The 26,856-nt window shown below is 48.2% G+C and overlaps 1 protein-coding gene across 1 annotated transcript; it reads right to left on the bottom strand.

The window, feature by feature from the left end:
* Positions 1–3,077: 3,077 nt before the first annotated feature.
* LOC119099839 (glycine receptor subunit alphaZ1-like) lies at positions 3,078–25,623 on the bottom strand. Its single transcript, XM_037222934.1, has 3 exons — positions 25,562–25,623; positions 9,744–10,185; positions 3,078–3,815 (listed from the first exon to the last, which is right to left on the bottom strand). The coding sequence occupies exons 1-3, from the start codon at positions 25,621–25,623 to the stop codon at positions 3,078–3,080; spliced, it is 1,242 nt and encodes a 413-aa protein (XP_037078829.1).
* Positions 25,624–26,856: the final 1,233 nt, after the last annotated feature.

Genomic DNA, 26,856 nt, shown 5'->3' with positions numbered 1-26,856 from the left:
TCGTACGACATCAGCCTGCCCGGATCGAGCCCCGGGCCGTACTTTTGGGCTCCCATCGTCCGTGGGAGACACAGGCCACGATGGGGCTCGTTTCGTGTCCCGGCCGTGGGCGGGCGATGGTGTCCTGTCCGACGTACTCACACCGGGAGCCCTCGATGGTGGGGGCGGGGAGTGGAGCCACCAAAGCCGTCGGGCGAGGCATGGTGGCCGGTGGTGGTGTTGCTGGAGGCGGTGGATTGCAGGGGCCCGGATTGCATGAGCTGCGCGTCCTGGCGCCTCCATGTCCAGCGCGTTAAGCCGGTCTGCCAGCTCGTCCCTAGACGACGCTGTAACAGGGAATGTCGGGCAGCAGGTAATCTTTCCTTCGAACGAAAGGAGCTTCCCTTTGGAGGTGCTTAGCAGCGCCAACTGGCCTCCAGCCAAATGCACCCCGAAGGCTTTGGTTACCAGAAGGCCAGGGTGCAAGCGTTCCCGCTGCTGTCGAACCGTCCCTCGCAGCAGCGACACTCACTTGAGAGATCGGCGGCGTCTGATAAACCCGTGACCCCCGACCACGCAGAAGGGGAAGGGGTGATCACACAGATGGCATAGCCTGTGGGGAGTCTCCGCAACCGCCGGAGTAGGCCCAGTGCCACTGCGCGCGGCGGAGGGCGCGGTTCCTCCAGCAGTGGGAAACGCGTTGGCCTCCTGGGTGCGAGTATCGCGGTGAACATTTTGATACGGTCGCCCACCGTCGTGTTTCAAAAAGCATCAAGACTGGACGATGTCAGCACGTGACCAGCGTCGACAAGGGGCTCTGTGGGTCTCGCAGACGTGGCAACAGCATCGCAGTAGCTCTTCTTACCAGCAGCCGCCCTGTATCTACACCGTACGTCTCGAAATCAAACTCCTTCCTTGATTTTGGTGGTGACAGTTTCTTTTCCAGCAAGGAACACCGACACTTTCTGAAAGAGATGACGTGGTCGTCGCCACAGGTCGAGCGTTTCGGGTGCTCAGTGACGCAATATTGGGACTGATGCCTTTAAGGCCCGGCGGCTCCCTTCGTCAACCGTCGCCTATCCCGCTTAGCTGCTAGCCAGTCCCGCACAAGGAAGGCATCTGACAAGTCGGCTATCCGCGTGTGAGGTCAGCACGACGCGGCCACAGGTGCCTTGAGTCAGAAGCCAGAGTCAGAGGCCTGGTGGAGGCACGTTTAGCCTGGCTCCTCCTCTTTGGCCGGAGGGAGGCTTTACAAGCCTCCCAAACATCACGCAGGGTCATTAATGCTTGTCTCCTTATCTTCAGATACGGTACGCTCCCTTTAACAGACAAAGGTGATTCAGGTTTTTTCGATCCCTTAGATCGTTTATCGTGGAGAGTAATTTCACGCGGGATGGAGCTTTTTATCCCTTTCTGGGACATTCCTACTTAACCCTGGCGTCTGACACGTGTCATTCCGACGTGATGACAATGCCAGACTTTCCAAATGCTGACACCATTTAGGATGCAGTGGTGTCATGTATTTTGGTGTCAAGTCACTCCGCTGCAAATAAGTCGCAAAGCTTTGCTTCTGGCCTTCTTATTGAAGTCTTGCTCTTGCTCTCGTGCTGACATTCAATGATAATATGATATATTTCGACAAAAACAGGCCACAACAAAGCGTTTAATGCACTCAATGACTAGATAGCAGTCCGATTAAGGCAGGTAAATATAAGAACTCCAGCTGAGCCGTACGCGCTTTCGAAACAGATCTCAGCTACATGTACACTTGATGACATGTATTTCTACACCACAAGCAGAACACTTACAAGGGATTGTGGCAAGGACACAACCGTTAACAACTGCCGCTCAGATACGACGCCACAAAAATCACCTGAAACAAAAAAATACCTGACCTTTCCAATTCTATAGCCATATGCACCATGGAACTCAAACAGTTTATTCTTTGGTATTGTCATCCACGTGCCGCGGTGAAAAAACGAGAAAAATATACACGCTCCTGTAGCGTCTTCAGGCTACAGGAGCGCCGACAAAGTAAACAGAAGTTGATTGAAAAAGCCTCTTCATCCTCCTCAAAGAGTGTGAAGAGCCTAGAAACCACAGAAAAGATTCACGGAAGAAAAAGGGCTGTGTTGTGGCTAGTAACATATCCAAGGATTTCTGAAGCGAAAATTATCCGCATATCAGTAAAAGTAGCCAGGCTTCTAAACACAAAACCATTCAGAGTCATATTTCAACCACGTTATTGACACTGAACAGGCAGGCCTGAGGCCTGATTACGTATCTGATGTAAGCAAAAAATGTCATGAGCTGCCGAGAGCGAGTTGGGAGTTTATATCAGTTCCGGTCATAATGCATCTGCATTACACCAGGAGGAGGATTACCGACGTTGTCATGCGAGTATTTGTTTGTACGTTGACTTACTCAAGCACACAGTGACTGTAATGTCTTGTTTACTGCGGCGTCAGTGACAAAATTTAGACGTTTTTGAACAAAGACCGCATCGAATACCAGATGCTCCCTGGGCTGCATTTGCCTCTTCGATGGTAAAACCCTGGATAAGCCACTATATTCATTTATTCAGTATATCTAATTCATTCTCTTTCAGGCCCCGAAGCATTCAAACGGTGTAAATAAGTCTTGTTCGTGGACCGAGTCCGACATAGAACGCCTAAAGGACTCAGATGGACACTTGTTTGCGCGTGTCGTACGTTACAGGGGACGTTGTATAGCAGTATAGGTGATACAGATTCCACGAACAAGGAAAGCACCGAGTCACCAGAGTATCAAAGAAAAAGAAACGTGATCTCCCCGTCTTTCACCATGACTTAAGAAGCCTTCTCTTGGACATGAGAGGCTACTCTATGGCAATTTAGGGCGGGAATACGTGCGTGCACGTAAATAAGCACAGATGAACGTACTCGGTTGTGGCATATGCAGTATGGCAGGCGCGAAGGCGACCGTACCAGGTTTGATTGAAATTAATGTATACGCTAAACTGCACCTGAGGAAACTCCCAATCCATAACAGGATGCTTACCAATTCCCGAAGGGGTGTCCCAATCCTACAAAATGCCTCATTATCCCAAAACAGGGCAATTACGCCTCGTACGACTTCTCCATCAGCTTCCGCTTCTCACTCTGAAGACCGGAGTAGTACGACCAGTACGCAATGTTGAATATGACGAAGGCCGTGGGAAAGAATATTTTAGAGATGGCATCCACCAGGTCGGGTCGATTGCGGGTGAGGCCTATTCGAGCCAGAGCTTGGTGAACGGAACTCTCAGCAGGCTTATCTTCGGAACGGGCACCTATAGGCCATACTTTAGTCACCTCCTTCTTCTGAACATTTGTGCAGTGGCGATAGGATATGGCGAACTCGATCAGCGTGGAGAAGACGGCGAAGATGCAGAAGAACATCCAGACGTCGCTAGCCTTGACGTAGGAGACGGGCGGCAGTGACTTTTGCACGGCCTGCATCTGGGTGGACAGCGTCAGCAGGGTGGTGATGGAAAGGGCGATGCGTCCCGGCACCACCGTTACCGGCACAAAGAAGCTGAGGAAGCTGATGCCGACGATCATGAGGGAGGGTACGTAGATTTGCAGAAAGTGATAGCGGAAAACGCGTTCGAAGAAAAAGACGGCGCGCACGCAGGACTGTTGCAGTGCGGTGCCCTGGTACATGTACGTGTAGCTGCAGTTACCGGCCTTCACATCACGGAGGTCGAACTGCGGGATCCGGAACTTAAAGTTGTTAAAATACACGCCGGGATCCTCGAAGCTGAGGTCCAAGTACTCCTTGTGGTAGACGTACGGCTCTATTCCCAGCTCGCAGGCCTGAAAAGGGGCCAGAAGTTTGATCAACTGTTCTCAGGATCAGGTTAAATCATTGGATATCAGTTGACACTTATACATACGTGGCTATTACGCATCATTAGGCTAAGAAATAAAACAGAGTGTCAAAAACGCAACGGAAAGTGATGAGTGATAAAAACACATACGCGCATGCACGCATTGACAAAATAATCTACCCTATTGCACAAAAAAGGGCCCGGTAGCGCGCTTAAAACTTGTTGAATTCAGTCGTCGAACATCCACAGGGCAACTCATTAATGAGACTCCGCTCGGTATGCAAAGGACCGCTGTCCATGCCGCCGTGCACACCGCCGGGAGGGGGGGGAGGGGGGGACAGGTTATGGTCCAGGCGGGTGGTTCAGGCACTGGTCCACGCATCAGCGTATGTTTGGAGCAAACAAGCAAGACCCGCAGGTTCACCCGCCCACGGAATTTTTGCGCAGCGATAACAGTTTGTACATTTGAAGATTCGGCGCGTGTTAAAATTAAACGTTCGTCGGTTTATTAGCCCTCACTTTCCCCTCTCCCCCCCCCCCCCCTCCATTATCCCTTGCCTAAGAGGGTTGAGTCTAAGACCAATTTTCATGCCAGCAGGTCAATTTGCTTATCAGGCACAAAGGAGACCATGTGCAAAGTGATACGCTCGGTCGTCCAGACACGCAGCAAAATTACGGTCTCGAATAGTTGCTTCATACCGTTCTCTTCAGTCTTTTCCCATGTGTTGGAAGATATTTGGCTAGTTTCCCATGAGCAAAATTGACACGCGAATTTTAAAGAGCTGCATAAGGATCATTAGCGTGTTTTTGGGCTTGGATTTCGGAACCTTTCGTGGTAAAATAGACCGTATCATTTTTGACAGCAATGGCATTTGTCTACGTTGCATTCACATGAGCATGACTTTATGCGGCTCCGCCGCCACTGTATGTCCCCGTGCAAGATCGCTGAATTGCGAGATTCCTCTATTTTTTGCGATGGAACTTTTGCTGTGTTGTTACACCTTGAGAGCATTTCTGAATGAAAATCTCTCATCTTTCTCAAAACCATCTTGCCTTTACGGAACTCGGGATGCATCTTATTCATTGACGCTATTTCAGCGTTCAAATATCATGGAAGCCAAATGCCAGTGGGAACAGATATTGAGACAAGTTTTTAATAGAGGTAACTTTCAGTGGTAATCTATGTTGCCAGTCTGTATGGTCTATACTAAGGAAGGGTCGTGATAAAATACTCAACTCCTGGTGACATAGCTGTCATATTTTGTGTATAATTCAGTGTTAGATTCGAAACTTTACGACCGCGTTGGAATGCTTACTAAAATTAGCCAGCTAAACCATGCGCAATCAGCTAGCTGCAAGCATAAGCGACACTAATTCAGCAAGAATTATATGAATTTCAGATGCATTGTAGCCAGCATGTGTTCTTAGCCAGCGTGCGTCTGGCTAAGAACCCATGCTACTTGAAACAACAGTGGTTTCTGTTTGGTTATGTTGGCCTACGGATATGGATCGTAGGCCCCGTAGCTTCGCGGATTGAAGCAATGCTATGGCCCATGGTAAGCGTTGCAGCACCGAGGTGAAGTATGCGTTGTGGTGGTGTGGTGAAGTCTTGGTCCCGTGTGGACGTCTCTGATCCTTCACGTCGTAGTGCATCATGACGGTCACCCATACCATTTTTGGTCACATAAGTCACCGGTATTTTGGTACCTATTATGTGCAGAAAAGGTACCAATATATATAATTTTGGTGCCTATTTACTATTAACTTTACCATTTAGAGCAATGCGGACTTTTCCTTGAATACTCCTCGTGGATTAACAGGACCGTGAAACTTGCGAAAACAATTTCAGTCATGTCAAATTGTATCGGTACATGCTCTGGTCGCAATGTATTTGCATTTGTATACGGCGTCTAGGCGCACCATTACAAACTCGGAGAACCCAAGAAACCTGCTGATTTGTGAAATAAAACATTGTAATGACTTCCAGTACTTTTATGGTTTGTCATACCATTTGAAAATTAGTAACCAGGTCATTCCCTTTAATGAAGAATAGTCGTTTGTATCGTTACAAGAGCCCGGCATACATTTGGTTTCTACGACCGCCTTCCTGCAATGTTACAAATGCAGCAATGATACCTCACGTAACGCCGCTTGTATAAATGAAATGTTCAATGGTCAACCCGATCTATATAATGTCGTTACAGCACTACACCTTCGGAATTTCGGGCGACAGGTGGCGACCACCAACGAACATAGGGAAGTTGAACGTCTGTAAAATTTACAGGTCACTCGCAATCATCGAATTCGTCCGCCGATTGTGCGTGCTCTGTCTGTCTGTCTGTCTGTCTGTCTGTCTGTCTGTCTGTCTGTCCGTCTGTCGTCGTTTCTGTGCTGTCTGTCTGTCTGTCTGTCTGTCTTATTCTGTCTGTCTGTCTGTCTGTTTGTTGTTGTCTGTCCGGTTGTCGGTCTGTCTGTTCTGTCTGTGTCTGTCTGTCTGTTCTGTCTGTTGTCTGTCTGTTGTCTGTCTGTCTTGTCTGTCTGTCTGTCTGTCTGTTGTTGTCGTTGTCTGTCTGTCTGTCTGTCTGTCTGTCTGTCTGTCTGTCGTCTGTCTGTCTGTCTGTCGGTCTGTCTGTTGTCTGTCTGTCTGTCTGTCTGTCTGTCGTCTGTCTGTCTGTCTGTCTGTCTTCTGGTCTGTCTCTGTCTGTTGTCTGTCTGTCGTATGTCTGTCTGTCTGTCTGGTGTCTGTCTGTCTGCTGTCTGTCTGTCTGTCTGTCTGTCTGTCTGTCTGTCTGTCTGTCTGTCTGTCTGTCTGTCTGTCTGTTCTGTTGTCGTCTGTCTGTCTGTCTGTCTTTGTCTGTCTGTCTGTCTGTCTGTCTGTCTGTCTGTCTGTCTGTCGTGTCTGTCTGTCTGTCTGTCTGTCTGTCTGTCTGTCTGTATGTCTGTCTGTCTGCTCTGTCTGTCTGTCTGTCTGTCTGTCTGTCTGTCTGTCTGTCTGTCTGTCTGTCTGTCTGTCTGTCTGTTCTGTCTGTCTGTTCTGTCTGTCTGTCTGTCTTCTCTCTCTCTCTCTCTCTCTCTCTCTCTCTCCTCTCTCTCTCTCTCTCTCTCTCTCTCTCTCTCTCTCTCTCTCTCTCTCTCTCTCTCTCTCTCTCTCTCTCTCTCTCTCACCTCATATATATCATAACATGGAGAATAGGTACAAATAGCCTAGTAGCAAGTTTGTAGCTTAAACCTACCAAATGCAGTGCAGCATACGGTATGTTTCCTGTAACTCTGCCACCAACCAGCTCTCTCAGGTCTCAGCTCTATACTAACATATTCTACCCGGCGCCCACGACCCAGACGCATCAGTTATATAGCATGAAATGTGGACTAGACTGCATTCAACCTGACAGTTGGCAGTCTGCGCCTACCAAGTACCAGCCAAGTGCAAGCACACATAGGTTATCACATTTCCACTAGCCAGTACTAGCGATGCCGTCGGCGATGGCCTGCCAACAATGCAACATCGTATTGCAGTTCTTGCAACAGCGATTAGCAAGCATAAGTGAAAAACATATTGTTAGTTTACATTCCTACCTGAACTTAATAAGTATTACGAATAACGATTGCATTTCTCACAAACAAGCCCAGCAAAAATCAATTTCACTCGACTCACGTCTTTCAGCCAGCAAAGAACTGAACTGAACTGAATGAACCCTGAGTAACTGAACTAGAGATGGGCTGACGTAGGCGCCGGTTGTCTCTTCCACCAGGATACGTTAAGCTCACCTCATCAGGTCACTCTATGATGGGTTAGGAGTCAAAACCGGCATCTTCCACGCTGCGTAGAGATATGAGTGATGTGCGCCTCTTTACACGCATTCCAAGAATGCCAAATTTGTGGGCTAAATTTCCGCTCGTAACTTGCGTGTTGCATTGAAAAAGTCGTTGATGGAATCCCGGGACGTCACATTTAGCGGCATGCAATCCGCACATGAGACTATTGTTGTTTAGTTCATATAGCCTAAGCAACAGCATGCTTACGGCAGTTCAAGCAGCAGTGAATGAAGGGATGGGCATGGGTTAGTGCACTGTCGCAACCATTGGCACTTAAAGATATGAACAACCCTGGAATTTTATAGGCAGCAGACAATCTTTCACTAATTTTAGGGTAGGATATAGGAATGTGGGATGTCTGTACCATGCAATGTCCTCTGTTTCCTGGATGAGATTCGACAATTAGTTCAGGATAAACAATGTTGTGTTTGCTGCTTAGCAATTACAATATCAAACTTTCTGCTGATTTTGCAAAAGCTTTATAACCAATGTTCCATGCTGTTATTTTTAACCTACCGAAATCGTCTATTAGTTCGTCCGGGGTGTGCTGTGTTTCCTCATGTCAACATTTTCATGTCAGTCATATAACTCACTGATTGTTACAGTATTGTTAGAAATGATCGGCTCACGACTCAGCGTATGAAATTAATGAAAAATGAGATTCAGCTCATGACTCAAAGCGCCATTTTTTCTAGTGAGCCGACTCAGCTCACGACTCACCCCAAACCGATTAACTCGCGAGCCGATTCATGACTCAGCTCGAGTCGAACACAAGTCTGGTGGATACAGAGATGACCGGTCTCTGCCAGCGTCCACTAAGTGACCACAGGAGCGGCCCAGCGGGAGCGTCCACCGGCCGCTGTGTCTGTTGGGCTCCTCTTGCGCTCCTTCTCCTCTCCCCCGTTTCCCTCTTCACGTGACAGTATCGCAGGTTTTGTCCCTCGTTTGCCGGAACCGCCTTCCGCTCCATCTGCAGCGTCACCTCGCCGAGATAGGTCCAGTTTCGAAGTTTCTCCTCCGTTTGCCAGGACCGCCTTCCGCTCCATCTGCAGCGTCACCTCGCCGTGATAGGTCCAGTTTCGAAGTTTCTTCTCCGTGTTCTTTCCTCTGGCTCCAGCGCTGAGCTCGCCTCCGGCGCTTCCGTCGGCCGATGCATATCGACCCCGTGACCGACAGCTGAGATCACGTTTTCTGGACCATCAGCCTTCTGGCCACAGTCAGCTGTTTCCACGGCTTACGAAACGGCAGCTCCGTTGCGACAACAAGCGCGTTACCAGCTGGTTTTGAAGTAACGGGTGTTCGCTGAATATTGGGGTACTTGTGTGCACCAACCGTATCGCGCTGGACGCTTTCCACGGCTTCGAGGCATTAATTAAGCCATTGTCATTGTCTTTGTTTCTGTTTTCGCAGCGCCTGCCTGGCGTTGAGTCTTTGAGGTCGCTGGCGTCTTGGATTGATCGCGAGCGTCAACCAACTTTTCTGGGTGTTACAATGAGCTTGGATGTGTATATGTATGCATATATATATATATATATATATATGTATATATATGTATATATATATATATATATATATATATATATATATATATATATATATATGGCATGTATAATACACAACTATATGTGTCCCTGTATTGGAAGCGCAATCATGTAACGGAGAAAGTAAAAAAAAACGTGGGGTCCACCTCACACCTGCTGGCACACTGGGACATAAACGCAGCGCTATCTATGTCCCCATCACCACGGCCAACGCTACTCCGTGCTTGTGAAGAATGCTGACGTGCGTGCCAGAGGAATTGGCATTCCACGTGTGTTTTTACCACGCCCGGTTTTTCTCCTCCGTTTATCATCATTTTCACTGTCACGTTGGCCCCAAGTGGAAATTATTTCTCATCATCGAAACAATTTTGGAGCCGACCATTCTTGCATTCTTACGTTGACATCAGAAACGCAAATCGAAGTGACTGAATTCCGAGGAGAAATCAGGATTTGGGGAGAGGTTAGCGCAGGTTACACCAACTTTATTGGCTCAGCCTTTCCCCCTCAACCAACTTAGAAAGTAACACCGCTGCAGCTGGCCGAGCGCCGCCACCCACCTGGCTGTCCATGGGGAAGAGCTGGAAGTCGTAGTTGCAGATGACGGTGAGCGTGAGCCGCTCGGACAGGTACAGGCTCGAGCCGTTCTTGTTGAGTCGCAGGGCGGCGTTGCGACGCATCAGCATGTGCTGCGTGGCGCGCTTCTCGCCGATGAAGTACACGTCCGGGATCCAGAGCCGGTCGATCTCCGTCGACTCGAGCAGCAGGAACGGCCGCTTCTCGCAGTCGGGATACGCCACGCGCCGGTCGTGCCACTTGAGCCGGAAGTACAGGTCCACGGTGAAGTCGGCGGCCAGCTCGCTGACGGACGTCACGGACGACACCCAGATGGACGTCTGCACCGGCAGCGGCGTGCCGGGCACGAACGGCGTCTTCGTCTTGTCGTAGTCGTCCGGGATGAGCCGGCCCGACCAGCAGTTGGCCACATTGGAGGTGCAGGCGCTACGGGGAGGGGTCACGCGATCAGTGGCGCCGCCGAACGAACGTGTCGGGGTCCGCACGGGGGCGTACCAGTCGTGCGGAGTCAGGGCGCGGGCGCCCGTGGCCGTCACTGTGGGCAGAACGGCACCAGCCATGATATCTCTGAGAACTAGATGTTAGTAAGCAAAAATAGCAGCAACAATGCAGTCGTGCAGGGGATCAGGGGTGGGGACGGCGAGGGTGGTATAGTGGTTAGGACGCTCAGCCCTAAACCTGCCAGTCTTGGGTTCAGGGCCTCGCCGCGCTACCACCGCGTCCCAGATTACACCCAGTAAAGGAGTCCGTCTCGAAATGGCCCTGGCTCTCGGTGAAACGAAAAGTCCCAATATTTCTTTAGAACAGGGTTACGTGCCGCGGAGCCGCCTCTGCGCCCCGTCTGTAAAACTCCAAGACGGGAGCATAGCATGCTACATTATTACTGAGCGGCGTTACGAGGCGCATCACCGGTCCTTCCGACCACCAAGCGGTGTTGGAGCTTGTTCAGAACTTAGCCCCGAAGTTAATCCGCCTTGTGTTGGGCTGAACAATTCATCAGCATCTAATGCCAGCGGGTGACAAATTAGTGCATCGATCTGAACCGAAGCGCACCACTCGGCGGCGCTGAATACCACAGCCCAACGAAGGCCACCGTATGCTGTCAACAAACTAACATTCGTAGATGCAACGATTCCCATGAACCATTCCGTCGTAATGGTCAGCTCGAGCGGACAGCACGAGCAATAAACCTCAAACGGCCCGGCGGGCGTCCCATTCACCCGTCCGCGCCTGGCCGTGTCCAGCTGCCGAACTGCCCGAGTCAATGGCATGGAGTGCGTCACAAGTTTGTGGGCCGAGCCAACATTGGTCGCCACGTTACACCGCACGCCGCGTGAACGGTATCGCTCCCTTGCCGTGCAGACGTGGAATCGGCGCGTTTGTTCTGAGTTAATGACGCTCGTAAAACGATCATGAGAACTGGGGCGAAGGCACGCTTAGAGGAAGTAGGTGGGGCTAGCAGTGAGCCACTGGGCGATCACGCGAATATGCAGGGTCAGTAAGAGTGCACTCCACAGTTCAAACTCTGGTCTGAAATTCGCATTCTGAAAAGTAACCTTTCACCTTTATGCGAATGCCCCAGCAAAAAGGCAGACCTGTAGTTTATGCAAAAATTTCAGACCTCAGAAACTGTTTTAATTCTACTGTTCCTATTTACCCGGGTTGTAGAAACTTAGCTGAGTTGGTGACCTCTTGGGCTTCCGGAAAAAGCTAGGGTTTATAACTCTAGACCGCGATTTGTTTGACTCATCAGGTAACGAGAAGTGACGACACACCAAAATCAGATCTCTTGATCTCCTGGTTTTGCCTTTTGGACGGATGTCAAGAAGATGAAGGCTGTGTTCGGTCCGTCATGGGTGGCTGGCTCGTTGCATGTCTTTGGTGTGGTTGCAGCGTGTGGATATTTGCCTAAGAATTGGCCATATCGTGGCATTTAAACACAGTCTTTGCTAAATAACTGATCGAACCGAACTGCCAGCACGAATTATCTCAAAGTGTCCCCGTAAACATCGGCACACTGGCCGCACATGTCTGGTCGTTTTTCTCGTATAACCCGTGCCTTTAGATAGTGACGTCTCCACAGCTATACCTTCACCTACCGACGCCTCCACGGCTATACCTTCATGTACCGACGCCTCCACGGCTATACCTTCACATATCGACGCCTTCACGTCCATGCTTTCATGTACCGACGCCTTCACGGCTATACCTTCACATATCGACGCCTTCACGTCCATGCTTTCATGTACCGACGCCTTCACGGCTATACCTTCACCTACCGACGCCTTCACGGCTATACCTTCACCTACCGACGCCTCCACGGCTATACCTTCATGTACCGACGCCTTCACGGCTATACCTTCACCTACCGATGCCTACACTGCTATGCCTTCACCTACCCACGCCTTCACGGCTATATCTTCACCTACCGACGCCTCCACGGCTATACCTTCATGTACCGACGCCTTCACGGCTATACCTTCACATATCGACGCCTTCACGTCCATGCTTTCATGTACCGACGCCTTCACGGCTATGCCTTCACATATTGACGCCTTCACGGCCAGTCCTTCACATGCTGACGCCTTCACAGCTATACCTTCATCAAGCGACGCCTCCACGGTTATGCTTGGCTTATCTTCACGTACCGACGTTATGCGTGACGCCATCTGCTTTCAGAGAAATAATTCCTTGCTGGGCAATAGGTGGATAACTCGGCGTGAGGACATAAGGAGCTCCTTTTCATCAATAAAAAGGCTCTCGAGGCGTCTCGACGCAGAACACGCGACTTCCTCATTTAGCCACGGTGCTTATACAGGCTCCCAGCCAAGAATACAGGGCCCCGGTGCGGCAAAACCTTTTCGAGAATGCTTCTGGGTCTTTGAGTTCTAAACCTGAAAGAACCGGCTGCCGGCGACCTGAAATGTTACTGTAAATAACTTTGTATCAAGGCTGTGCTAAGCCTCTGTGCCGTCTGAAATGACGCGTATTTGGAAGAGCTGCAAGCTGCAATGCATTATTTCATATGTGAGTGGGGAATTATGAAGTACTGCCAAGAAGCTGTGGAACAGGAACCAAGAAGCTGTGGAACAGGAACCAAGAATGGTGGACCAGCTGGACCCCGGCTTCTCACAGTCACACTCCTTCGGCAATAGCTGATACATTTGGCAAGACAATTTGCATTCTGAGGTTCGCGTGTAAACATTCTGTTCAAACAGCAATGTATTTCGGTGGTGCTTTTCAGCGGTGTCATTCTCTTTTCAAGTGTGTGTGGGGGGGGGGGGGGCCCGGACCCCCTGTCAACTTTGTAAAGGAAGAGGCTCAGATCCAGGAAGCCATTCGGCTTTTTAATGAATTTTGAGCAGCAGGGTTAGCCATTTTCGCTGCTTATCCCCTCCCCCCCCCCCCCCCCCTTGACTTATCCAGCAAACTCTGGTAGTATCGGCGTAGGCCTCACACACTGCCCGCTGTACAACAGATTCAGGGAAGTAGCCGGTTGGCAGGTGTGAGCTAAAACGCTTTTTATTGCCATCATATTGCACATAGAGCTAGATGAATGTGCCAGCAGTGCAGCAGCAGCAGCAGCAGTGTAAAAAATCTGCTGATACCAGTGTTGTATTGCTTTTATACTAGATTCCGTTCATTGAGCTCATATTGAGAAGTGCGAAGCTTACGCTGGCGATACCAGTGACTATGCGAAGACATTAAAGGTCACCAACACTTACGCGGATGGTACGATGACGTCACATAACTAATCACCGTCAACCTGGAGATAGCCACACGCACGTCTAAGCCCGCCAAGGCCGCGGTGGCATCTGGGTGCTCCTCGTCACACTTACGGTCCCTGGGAGCGGTGACCGAAAAGAATCAGGCTGAACAGAGGGGAATCGTTCGGCACCGTACGAACCGGACCGGATCGAGCGGAATCGGACGAAAGCTCAGGAGACAACGCGTAACCATGTCAAACCAGACGAAACCGGACGGCATGAGACCACACGGGCCCGGACGAAACCGAACGAGACCTTATGATGATGGGATGATGGGACCGCATGGGACCAGCCGGGACCGGATTGAATCGAACGGGACCAGATTGGACCAGACAGGATCCGACGGCATCAAACGTGACGGAGTGGGGTCGGACGGTAAAGAGAGGGATCATACGGACAGGATTGCGCGTTATGTAGGCCAAATGAGACCGGACAGAACTAGACTAGAGCCGGACGTGACCTGGAATTACGCTAGACTGGACGCAGCCCCACGGGACCAGACATGACTTGACGTGGTGGACGTGATCGGATGACAAGGGACGTGACCAATAGAATCGGGACGGGACACGATGGGACCGGAATGGGACAGTCCTGGACTAGGCCGGGAGCTGGTCTCATCTGATTCCATCCGGGGCCGCTCAGCATCGTCTGCTCTTGCCCGGTCCCGTCTGGTTTGATCTGGTCCCATTCGGTTCCGTGCAGTCGTGTTCGGCCCTTCTTAGTCTGTCCAGTCTCGTCCAGTCTCCATCCGGTTTCGTTCGGTCCCGTTCCATCCTGTCAGGTCCCTTGCGGCGCCGGCCAGTCCCATGCCGTGAGCCCCATGCCCGGAGTCCCATGCCGGCTCGGACCGGTCTCTTCCTATCTCGCGCGGTCCTGGATGGGCTCAGCACACTTCATCTGGCACCGTCCGGTCCTTCCAGTTCCGTCCGGTTTCTATCCGCCTCGTCCGATGGTGTCGACATCGTTTGATTCCGTTCGGTATAATTTCGTCATTTCCAGGGCCGTTTGGTCCCATCCGGTTCGTTCGGTTCCATCTGGTCTCAGCGCGCTTTATCCGGTTTTATTCGGGACCATTCGACCGCGTCTGATCCGGTTTGGCTCCGTTCAGTTTCATCTCATGACATCTGGTGTCGTCTAATACCCTCCGGTCTCGTGCAGAACTATTACCAGGTTGGCAGTGATTTTGAATTTAGTGACATCACGATCAGCTGAAAATGTGTGCGTAATTCATCTTCGTATAACCAACTGCCGCCGCACCATATATTTTGTGAACTGACCGCTTAACAGGTGTAAGGTAAAACGTTGTTACTGTCATTGTTCCTATAGCAGAATGAAGGTGGGAGAAGTGTTCAAACAATGTGTTGTTGCGCATCTGCTAATACCAATATTATATGGGTTTCGCACCAGATTCTGTTGATCACGGCTGTGCTAGGAGGCTTGAGACCTATGCCGGCGAAACCTGTCCTACGCCCCTGGTACTGGCCTAAGAACTCAGCATGAATATTCAAACAATATCCAGTCGCATGCCATAACATCATACCTGCGCAGGTAGGTACCTAGAAATTTACTTCAGAGAAAATGCAATCTTCTCCACATCGTGCCCGTTTCCACTAAATTTCACCAAATCCCCTAGCATCTAGCGTAAACTTCTTGGCTCGGGGGTACGTCTGCCTTTGCCCTTCCCTTGGCTTCCCTTGTGAAGGGTGAAGCCGCATGTAGTACCGCGCATCGATGAATGACAGTAGGTAAGAATGGTGTGTGTAATGTGTAGCATGTAAGTCTGGTGCGTCCGATGCGAAAGCGTGCTGGCGTTATTTATCATAGCTTTATGTTATATATATATATATATATATATATATATATATATATAAAATGACATTTTATCATAAATATATGTCAAACGTGTGTTTTGATGGGATGTTCGCCAGCATGACAGAATGAGTTTAATAGTGTAGCTGTGTGGGTGAGGGCGCGGATCCCATTAATGTTGCAGGGTGCGTTGGAACCGTAAGTTTACATAAGCTCGTATAGGAACGTACAGCGTACATGCGTAGTATTTAGTACAAATATGCTTTTGGACGTCTTGTACAGAACAAGAAAGTGCATTACTCGGCTTTGATTGCAGGATGTTCTTGGCGAGTCGACCAACGGTCTCATTCCGAGGAATGTTCCCGTGGCCTAGCATGCAAAGCATTTCGATGTGTCGGTGGAGCGTAAGTGGTGTCATAATGTTGCGGATTTCAGTAATGGGGAGATGTGATGCGCTGCGTTGCGCGTTGAGAACATGAGGTCAGAGGCGCTAACAGAACCCGTACAGGTGGCTACTTTGTTTCGTGTTGGAGACCTTAGCGCGTCAAGTCGCGGCGGAAATGAACATCAGTCCAGCGGTGTAAACGGAGTGGAAGTCGGAAAAGCTACAGACGGAAACTCTGGCCACAGATGTGCCGAAGATGAGATCGCACTTGCATGGCGTTGTTTGCAGCCTACTGGAAAGTCAGGAAACGCTCAAACGATTTTCTCCGAATCAGCATCAGCCACCAATCAACCACAAACGCACCACATCACCACCGGACTGGTGTCGTCAGACCACTGGAATACCCTGGTTCGCCTCTGACCATCATCTCCGAATCCCTCCCTTGGCTACGTCGTTACTTTGAACGAGCTGGAAATCGCTGGCTAGGCAAAGACTATGCGTTGACGCTGCAAACACGCTGCACCAGAATTTGAGAGCTGTAGCGTCGTTTTGAAATTTGGTCGGCCGATTAATGTGTGAAACCTCACAAGAATGAGCGCACTCACTCTTTGAACTCGGCATTTTTAGACAGAGGCCGTTTGAGTTAGGTTAACATACTTTTGTTGTTCTCACGTAGTGTGTTGTGGCATAGTGCCAATTATACGGTGGGACTTCCAAAAATACTTGAGGAAGTAATTCTGTGGATGAATATGACACCATAATAAAACACCCCCAACGCTATGCAAATGCCAACGTCAATAAAAATGCAAAAACTATTCTGAAACTCGGAATACAACAAATAATATCCATGGGACGTAGACAAATACATAACAAGACCGATTGCACATCGGTATTGAATAATATTCTATAAGTACACCTACCACTTGTCTTAGATTAGCTAGGTGCTTCTTACAGCCGAAAAAGCTCAATGGCTGAATATTCTACAGAAATTTGCCTTGAATTACTCGTTTGATAATTTAGGATTCCAAGCATCTGCTATGCAGCGCATGCTGCCCGCACCATGCAGCCACGAGCTGACTGGCGTCGTCCTAATTGACCGGCTAATTTGCCACTGGTATTTTTGCCATGAGGTATGCGGAAGGTTCCGCTTGCCGTACAATGCTACGGCACAGCCATCCTGGGCTGCGTTGCCCCCCCCCCCCCTCTCCTTGGTCCGTCACCAGCCGGCCTTCCAATGTCAGTCCTGCCAAACGGTGCGTCCGTTCCAGGACTTGTGTCCAATCCCGCTGCATTACTAGCTCAGCTCCTCTCTTTTAGACGGCAAAGACGGTTTCACCCCTAGGCTACGCAATCATGATGACCTTTTACCCCGTCTTTAGCCAACCAATTATGAAGCGATGCGGTTCCTGAATTTGCCCCCAACTACCGCATCAGTAAATTCCTGCCTTCTAAACTGCCGTGAAGCAAGTGCATTTCAATACATTTTATAAACCGTATTTGCATGGGTTCCCAAAGCCGTCTGTCTCCAGTCGCTTTAGTTTTTGGCGTCACGTGCACGAGCTTTCGTGTCTGTTATCACCTGTACATCGTACGTCACGCAATCTGCCTCACTATTGCAACACCCAAACATTAGCCCAGAATTGGCTGGCGTATTAGACATTCATTTGCACTTACTCTGAGTGAGACTGTGTAACGTCCCCGCATATGTTCCGAACCAAAGAAGCGATAGGGTTTTATCAGGCAGAAGAATATGCCGCCGGACTGTGCAGCCTCAACATTTGCCACTCCGTTGGCATGTAAGCCAGTCATGTTTACATATCTATATTTCTGTACACGGATCATTCGCATCCACGCGAGGAGGAAAGGGAAGCAAAGGGAAAGCATAAATTGTACAGATTCACGCCAGCCAACACGAAAAAACGCGCGGGGATCCAAGGTATGATCAAGACAGCGATGAGGTGCCTACTTAATAAATTGGGTGCCTACTTATCAGCTTATGGACATTTACAGTATTACCGCCCATTCAGTACCTTATCAGCAGCTCATCAACGGCCACAACAAATATCACGTCTAATCCAAGCCTCGTAGCATTACCTGTTTGAGACGTCCTCTTCTTTCCGGCATGCCTTGCTGCATCACCTCTGATGAAAGTGCATTGGATTTGCTAAATGTGCGCGAAGGTCGTCTTTTGGCCGCGTTGGATTTCGCTCGGAGGCACTGGCCGAACCGTCCGGATAGACTGCAGTTTGTCACTAACATTTCAGCTCTGTCAGCGTGTTTCCCAATGCTTAGCGGTGTCTGTGAGAGACGTCTGATGGCATGACACCATTTGATCGGCCCGAAGCACTCCGATGCTGATGAGCCTGATGGTAAAAGATGGCGCAACATGCTCAGAGTGAGCCATCGTGATTAACTTACCTGTGGTTTCGGCTGACAGCTGTTTGATGTGATGATCGAAAGAAAGGCAGCGGTCCAGACCGATACATTTTCACCCTTCTGCATTCCGAAAGAGCAGACGTGCCAAATTTGATCTGCGCGCGTGGCAATTTTCTCAGCGTCTTTGCGGTGCCAAACACAATCACTTGGGTTTTTGAAAAACCCACCAAAGCATGCTGGCAGCACAGCCACTCTACGGCGTGGTTTTCCTACTAGTCCACAGGGTTCGCGTGATAATGGTCTGCTTTTTTTAGAGCTGTAAATCTTATCTTATCGCGCCAATTCCGATGACCCCATGACCACAAGACAGATTGTGTACTTATCTTGCGCCGATCCATTGGCTATTTGTTGTATAAAGAAGCAAAACTGTCACGGCGTACCGAGTCAAAGTTTTTAGGCACGGTACTCCGTGCATTTCACGACTTTCGAAACACGCTAATTGGCCTCGGCAGCTCAATAGGTAATGTGTCGGATCCATAATGGAAAGGTCGCGCGGTTGAAACCGGGGTGATCCTGATTTCTCACTGAATTCGCTGTGTTGTTGGTTAACAGCCGATATACGCTCTCATTGTAATACAGTGTAGGGTTCCTCGAGAGCTTCTTGCAAAAATTCTGAGCATCAGAATCATTGTTTTCAAAATATACTCACTATTATAGCAATTGAGTATCGCACCTTCAGCTACTGGCTACCAAATCTTAAACGCAACCTAAAAATTTAGCCTACATTGCACACATAGTGTATTTCTAGTTTTATCCTGCAATTTATGCACTGTACTTCGTCTTACGCGGGATGTTTCACCTGCGTTTTTTGATACCAATGAATATTAGCAATATTAGTAATATTAGTGGCATTAGTGAGTAATTACTTAAATGGGGTCCGAGCAAAATCAGGTGGAAACGATTTCTAGTGTTCTCTCCATGGCTGCAAATAAGCCCTCAACGTGCTACTTTTTGCCTCCACTATGTTTTGCATATCAACCGCATGTCGTAGAATGGTCGCCTGACCAATTAAAGGGAAAGCTCGTTTGAAAAACGAAAACGAAGCAGGTCCCAGAATAATGCCCTGATGCACTCTCACCGTGATCGGAAGTAATGCGGCACGCATGAGCCTTCTGGTGCTATTTCGTGCTTGGAATGGTCTGCAAGGTGGTCAGAAAACCATTCCCGATCGGTGTTGTTGTATGTAAGCTTAATTACAAGAGTCCCGTGGTCAATAACGTCAAGACATGTTGTCCATCTTTACAAAATTTTGACAATAAATGGCAAGACGTTTTGTCAAAACATTGACAAAACATTTGATGACGTCATTTAAACACACACACATACACACACACACATATATATATATATATATATATATATATATATATATATATATACATATATGTACATATGCATTTGTGTGTATACACAATGCATAATCCACCTCACAGCCTATGTTTACGTCGTCGTAACTTTCACGTCGTGATAGGTCAAGAGCTCAAATGTGCTGTTGGCATTTCCGCGAAAACCGATGCATGCGCTGGCTCGTCACCACGATGCGGCGTCGGCAGTACAAAGTCATTAATGCACTCTCTTGGCGTGACGCGTGATGCGCTGTAGATTGTATGTATGCTCCCAATTCTGCCACACACGGTGCGACTTATAGGCTAATACAGGCACGAAAACATGCTGTGTGAGCACGACGTTCTCAGCCCAGGACGTCCTCAGGCTTAAAGGGAATGTTCCGCACTTGAAGATATTGAAGCAAGCGTTAGATGTGATGAAATAAGCTCCCTTATAAACATTGTTATAAACGACACAATTTCTCTCTTAATAAATATGCTCCACAGTTCGTCATTATTTCATTGCATCATCGTGCCTTCCATGACACTGATTGAGAGCCAAATGACGGCAGCTATATTTAGAAATCTTGCTCACAAATGCCAAACATGGAGGACTCTACATTTTTTCTTGTCCTTGATCGCGGCATGTTCAGTGGAATGGCAGGATTCAAATGGCAATATTATGACGCCATGGATGTCTGGGTGACCTTGAACTAGTCTGCACGACTCGCAGGTGTTTAGCTCAGAAACCAAAGGGATTTAGGTTAGATTACATTTATTATGGTAGAATAAAATTAGATTAAAACGGACAGGGATGGGAACTGCGCCGAATGATCTCCAAGATGGCTGTTTCAGTTCAAAACCCCATACAAATGTGGAACACTCAATTTCAATTTGTCTGGTGTGAGCTCGTGACACAATCTGTGGCCTATCAGCAAGGGCTAGGCCCCAAGTGGTCCCGCAAAATCTTAAATGGAAGCAGTAAACCAATTTCATTACCACAGGTCAACTCGTGAAGTCACCTTGACGTGGCCCAGGAATGCATGCCTCTTAAAATGTACATCTAAATGCTGCCATTACCTCATAGGCATGCTTCAGCAGCTTACTTTCAAGTTGGGAACATAGCGTATAATTTAAAGCAATTCCGTGTTCAAGTCTACGCTAAAAATTGAAAAGATTCAGTTCAATTTAAAGAGCCTGACACAAATCGAAAAAGTTTTGTCTAAAAAAGAAGATAGTAAGGGTTTGTGCCGCGTGGGACATGCCAGATGTTTATCAGATCAAAATGACATTAGAGTAATAAATTACGCTTTGGATATTAAGTAAAATACATTTCGAATGAATGTTCGGGAGCATACCTTGAGACAGATTCAAGGAATAAAAGGACGGCAGATGCAATTCAGCTTTGAAAAGGCACGTCCATAGTTGTTGTTTTTCTCAGAAGAAAGGTGATATGGCTTTGACCCAGTGCCCAGGCTTGACCCAACAGGAAGCAAGAAATAAGACAAAAGGGGATATCAACGACGCTGAATAAACACAGGTGATGAGATTGGCCACGAAAACATGCTCCTTTTTAACAGGGGCTTCAGTTTGCTCTTGTGGATTTTATGATTAATCATGATTGTTTATCGTGATATATTTTGATTGATTGCTTGATGAAGATTGATAGCATGATTTATACCTATGTTTCATGATGGAGTGGTAGCTGTTTTTTTTTTGCAAGCTATGAACAGCAAAATAATTCCCATCACCCGGAATCTCAAAGCTCTGGTGCACAGAGAAAAAGTTATCAACCATGAGGTTCTCAGGAGTCTTGTTCTTTATCCCATGCCCGGCCAAGTGGGAGCTGACTTCCCCCACGGTTTTTTCATCACATTTAAAAAGCGAAGATTTGCAGCCGCACCAAATTTTCAGTGCTTCTTCCTCCATCAATTTGGCATCCTGTGTGTAAATTTGAATGTTAGATCTACCAAGGACGGTGGCCCAGGTCACCTGAAACATGTCAACTTCAAGCTTGACCACGCATAACTTTGTTGTGCGTTGTTTGCCATCGCTCAAACTTGCTAAAGTAACAGGACACAATTGTGTCTTCAGTTGGTTCATTTCAAATTTTTCAAGACAGGCAATGTGGGTGACCTGAAGTAAGGATGATGTTTGCTATTTTTCGTAAATAATGCAAATTTGTGCATGTTTTTGTGTCGTTTTTGTGTTTTATATAAGGAAAACACAATTAACTCAAATACGCAACTATCATACGACCACAGAGCACATGTCAATGGTGTAAGTTATGATCTGTTTGTATGGGTGCCTTCGGCATAACACATGCTGAACTCAAAATATGTTGCATTAGTCAATTTTGGTCGTGGAATTCCAGTATTCCACTGAAAATATAATACCACGCCACTGTAATGTGTAATGAGGTCACAGTAGGTCACGTGAGTACAAGCAAGTACATATGAGGTCATCCAATGCCAATGTCTTTTGTTGCCAGCGGCGGAGAAGCCAGATGAACGATTGCAATTTTTGTAACCACCTCTCTATCATGTTTGTAATGCTCATGACGCGCAATTTCATGTACCAACGAGCCTGTTCCCAGTTTGTTGCAAATCCATTGCCAAGCGTGAAGGGACCATGTCTGATGTTCACAGGAGCTATGCGATCTTGAGCACCTGCACATGTACAGCACACTTATTGTGACAACGAAAAAACTGGTCACTTAGATCCAGTTAGCATTTTAACTTTTTATGATGGATGGCTTATGAATTTAACCTAAGTTGCTTATTTAAGAATTTAAGCTTTCCTCAAGGTAAGCCTAAGATGGCATTTGGGTGTCTGGAGTACTTTTTCTACAGCTGCACCTAATGAAATAAACTTAGGAGTACATCGTGAAATAGAACACCAAAAAGGTCGTTCTTGTAGGGTTCGGGTAGAACAGTTTTGAACGGTGACCTGACCTGACCTTGCCCTTGTGGGGAGACAAAAATAGTCGGAATGACTCCGCATAGTTTTATCAATTACTTCTGCGCCCTCAATTTCTGTCTTGACGCAGTAACATATGTTTTAACCGCGTTTGCCAAGGCGCCTTTTTTCCTTTTTTCCGTTCAATGCCCATTTCCTTTCCTTTTTTACTTTTTCTTTCGGACCGTTTTTTTCTTTCGTGACCTCTGTTGACTCCAATCTGACTAAAGCTCAAAACGTTGGTGTGCATTCTTGCGGACTAGACAAGACGTTCACAACGATAAATTTGTATTTCTCGTGCGATGTCTGAAAGTTGGAGGTTCCAGAGGGAGTCATCTTCCCCTACCGGGCGCGGTTGTCTCAGAACCCCGGCCGGGCACAGGATAAAATCACGAGCGCGCTCGTTGAAAGGTAGCCCGATGACCTTTTTGATTCGCTCGCATACAATATGCCTTCACCCCCAGTTCTCACGTTTAAACGGTACGCAATACATACAAAAGACCACAGACCATTGCCTTTGGGACCGATCATGACAGAAATGACAGCTGACCAGAAAATGTATACCGGGCTTGCTTAAGGCTTAAGGATCACAGTAAAAAGGCTTAATCGAGAAGACGCTTTAAAATATCGTGTAGAGCAACGCCGTCCAAGGATAGAGCATCAGTGAGAGCATAACCAGCAAACAAAAAAACAAAAAAAAAAACAGCACCAGTAGGAACGCCAGCACCATACCGTACGCTTTTAGCTGCTGTCTCAAACTCCAAGAAATACAATAAATAAGCTGTAAAGTTCATTATATTTCGGCAGGCATGCCCTCTTCAGATGACTTTTAAAATCTGCATTTCATGATGAACCATCACACATAATTCAAAAGCTTAATAAGAATAGGCCGGGAGCATGGAACGTTTGTGGACGCAGTTGTTGCATAAGTTTGTTTTACCCCGACACATTTTAACAGGTTGGACCACATCAACTTTGCAATATTTCGTACATTGCCGACAACAGGAGACTCGAGAGCAATATAGAGCAAATAGAGCAAATAGAGCGAACAGATGACGATACAACGACGACACAAATGAAGGCAGATGGACAGATAAGGGCGTACAAAGGCGGCGTACTGAGGACCATATCGGGCAAGTGTTCTTGGCTGCACTAATAACGGCCAGCTATTAATAATTTTTATGGAAGGTTTTAGATCCCGAATGAAAACCGCTTCTGAAAGTTTCTTTTTACGTGCCCACGACGCTTGTACAATGTTTTCCCCGTACTGGCATGTCAGGAGGAAAACCCGTAATGGGTCTGAAAATGAAGTCCAACCTGATTGTTGATGTCTTTGCTTGAAGCTGCGCACCGACGGTCAATATTTTATGACGAACCATAAAACATAAATTGAAGTTTAATCTGAATTCGGATTTTATCCGATTCGAATGTATACCGATTGCACGATGGTACGGCCTCCTTACAGGTCCCAAACCAGGAACGCCCTTGCGCCATGTTGTATCGAACTATTCCTCCCCACCGGCAAACTACTTAGTGGGGCGTGTCCTCACCCAACTCCTTCAGTTTGTGCCAACACATCTGACCAGTTCAAGATAATTGCCTGACAAGGTAAGAGCAAAATACGCCTCAGAACTCCCTACAGGCGCATTTTCTTCATGATGGATCTGTCACCACTACATACCAATGCTCCTGTAGATGAGGCCATCGCGGCAATATTTGATATGCTTCAGCGCCTTATCAACAACATTCAGGCGTTTGGCCTTCTCGCGCGTGATGTCGAAAACCCCATGAGATTATGCCCAAAGAATAGCTTTTTCAACTGAAGGATGGTTACTATGCGCGAAGCGCGGGAGTAGCCATGCGGAACAAAATGGGTCCTCCGGTCTCCATGCTGTGCACGCATCACCCATATGCTCAAACTGATGCCATTCTTAGTCCTAATTTTTTCTTGCGCTACATGACTTTTTTAGAAGTGAACACAGGCGACCAGAGATTCTGCCGGTTTCAAAACCACATGAAGTCTCTCCATCAATTCATATGGTTTTCAACCGAACGTCAAGATAAACACGCCGTTATCCCGTTCTTAGGCGTCCTCTTGACAAGCTCTCGAGACAACACATATCAGTAGAACGTTACGTTAAAGAAACGCAGTTTGGTACAACCTTACACTTTCATCCGCACATGCAAGACGCACAAAAGCGAAAACACTAGAAAATAAGCCACGACGTGCTGTTACCACCACAGCACAGAACATATCGCACATATACTTCAAAAAAGTGGACTTCCTCCCAGGCTAATTTCATTCTTAGGCAAGCAAGTTACAGAATCAGTGTCCTGATCCCAATCATTCCCCAGGAAGAAATGACAATATGGTGTACTTCGCATCACCTTACATCAGCATCATCGAGTCAAGTTAGGCCGCAAGGTCCGAACATCCGTTAAAAAAATCATATAATGTGCAGAGTTGCCGGGACCAATTCAGCGTCACCAAAAAGCACCTGGCGCGCACCGCCCTGTGCAGACCAGCGTGTCCCACCAGAATGAGCAGGTGCGTCCCGTGTGGCTCTGGATTTGACAGCGCTTGCCCCACTGACAATGCGGCTCTCGCTCTCTGTATTCCGCTACCCACATTGGAGAGGAAAGGTGTTCATGTGGCCATGTAGAGAATGCAGCCGATATGACCGCATTCCTTTTTTGTGTTAAGCATTTTGTGTGACCAACCTGTCGATTTCACCCATTTTGCTTTTTTATGAACGGTGTCTTGCTAGCCAACCGGACCATGGCATATTTAGGCCATGTGGTTAGTTGGGGTTGAGTAAGGCTCGGTTAGGTTAGGTTGGGTTAGGCTAGGTTAAGGTATGCATGTTCTTCTGCTTTACTTCCGTCATTCTCAGAGCTTGCTCCATGCAATGAAGAAGGCTTGGAGACCGAACGTTATGTACTGGCGGGCCAGTTTTCTGACGTTGCTTCGACTAAATCTCAGGACCTAGGGATTTGGTCGGTCATTAGACATGCCCCATCTCTAATTGACGGACACAAGGTGCTTGAGCAACTGCTGACAAGCACTTCAAGCCGATCGAGTGTGAAGAGCCGTGAAAGACTGCAGCGTCAGAACAACTCACCAGAGGGCGGGCAGGGTCCAGAGCAGCAGGCTGACCAGCCGGGTCCGCTGCTGGTCGGCCATGACTGCCAGCGCCGCGGCGGAAGGGGACGAGCGCCTCTAGTCCCCGGTACTTTGCCGCTTCCCGCCCGTGGCGTGTGGCCATGCAGTGTCCGGACCGGGCCGGCCAGCCCCCAGCGCCGCACTGTTGTGACGACGCCGGCGGAAGCCGTCACTGCCGTGACGCCCGGCCGCGGGCCGCCACGGCCTGTAGTGCCGCCGCGCACGCAGCGCGCTTCGTAACGGCGCCGACACGCAATCGATAGCTCGTGTTTCCGGTAGGCAAAGCGACCAAAGTAATGGAGGATGGGTGACGGAATGCAGATTTTTAGTTTGGGATTATCTCGTCACCCAAGAAGCAAGAAGCGTCAGGAAGCAGGTCACCACTTCGTTGTCTAGTTATTGTGTGCGGCAGGATGGAGAAAGCCTGATACACAATCGCAGGCAATTTTAGATCATTCCCTAATCGGCCGGTTAAAAAGCACGCTAACGGACATATGCTATTTGCATTCATTCTGCGCTCTTCAAAATGCACCTGATGCTTAAGGCAGCCCATCATGCTGATTATCACCTTTGTGTGCACCAAGCTCAGTTCTTACCCATTGCCTGTCACCGTAGCACAGTTTGATAGAGCGCCTGGCTCCCATCCCATCCGCAGCCGTTGGGGTGAGCCCAAGTCACTTCCGAAACTGCTGTTCGTCCCTGGCTAGGGTGGCCTGCGGTCACTGGCAGCGGCCGCTCAAGGTCGTATGAGGTCAGAGGGCTGGGCGGACAGTGCCAAGCATTGCGGCACGCTAAACTTGCGCATGAAAATAAATTGCATAATTGGATAGGGCAGTCAGGGTTCACACAACAAGCGCTGCTTGTCGTGAACCCTGAGAGCAGTAATCCACCTAATCGAGTGTTTTTGGCCCAATCTATGAACACATAAAGTAGGTGGTCTGCTTCTTAGTCATCCAGTCAAAATCATGCCCGACAGCTTGGACTTAAAACACGCAAAACACCAGCACGGTTTAAAGGTTGTCTTAAGCAGTGGGTTGTGTGGGTTTTTGCAGCATTGCTTGCAACTTTATCGCATTTGAATAAGAACATCCGGAATTTGTTTTGCATCCTCAAAATATTGATTGCTGTCAAAAAAAAAAATGGTTAGCAGCATTACAACGACGTTTGATCAATACCTCCTGGTAAATCGAGGGCCAGCTACTCAACATTTTAGGAGCTTTCAACGCATAATTCCGCAATCCAGGGGCTCAAAGG

The sequence above is a fragment of the Pollicipes pollicipes genome, unplaced genomic scaffold (assembly GCF_011947565.3).
Source record: "Pollicipes pollicipes isolate AB1234 unplaced genomic scaffold, Ppol_2.1 Scaffold_4881;HRSCAF=5763_pilon_pilon_pilon, whole genome shotgun sequence".
Taxonomy (NCBI): Eukaryota; Metazoa; Arthropoda; class Thecostraca; order Pollicipedomorpha; family Pollicipedidae; genus Pollicipes; species Pollicipes pollicipes.
This window is presented reverse-complemented; position numbering and strand designations above follow the sequence as displayed.

Excerpts from the sequence above, each read along its gene's own strand:
- LOC119099839 (XM_037222934.1), bottom strand. The coding sequence starts at position 25,623 with ATGGCCGACCAGCAGCGGACCCGGCTGGTCAGCCTGCTGCTCTGGACC. Across the intron at positions 10,186-25,561 it reads TGGACCCTGCCCGCCCTCTG|CGCCTGCACCTCCAATGTGG; the intron begins GTGAGTTGTTCT and ends CCCTCCCCGTAG. Across the intron at positions 3,816-9,743 it reads TCTTCCCCATGGACAGCCAG|GCCTGCGAGCTGGGAATAGA; the intron begins GTGGGTGGCGGC and ends GCCCCTTTTCAG.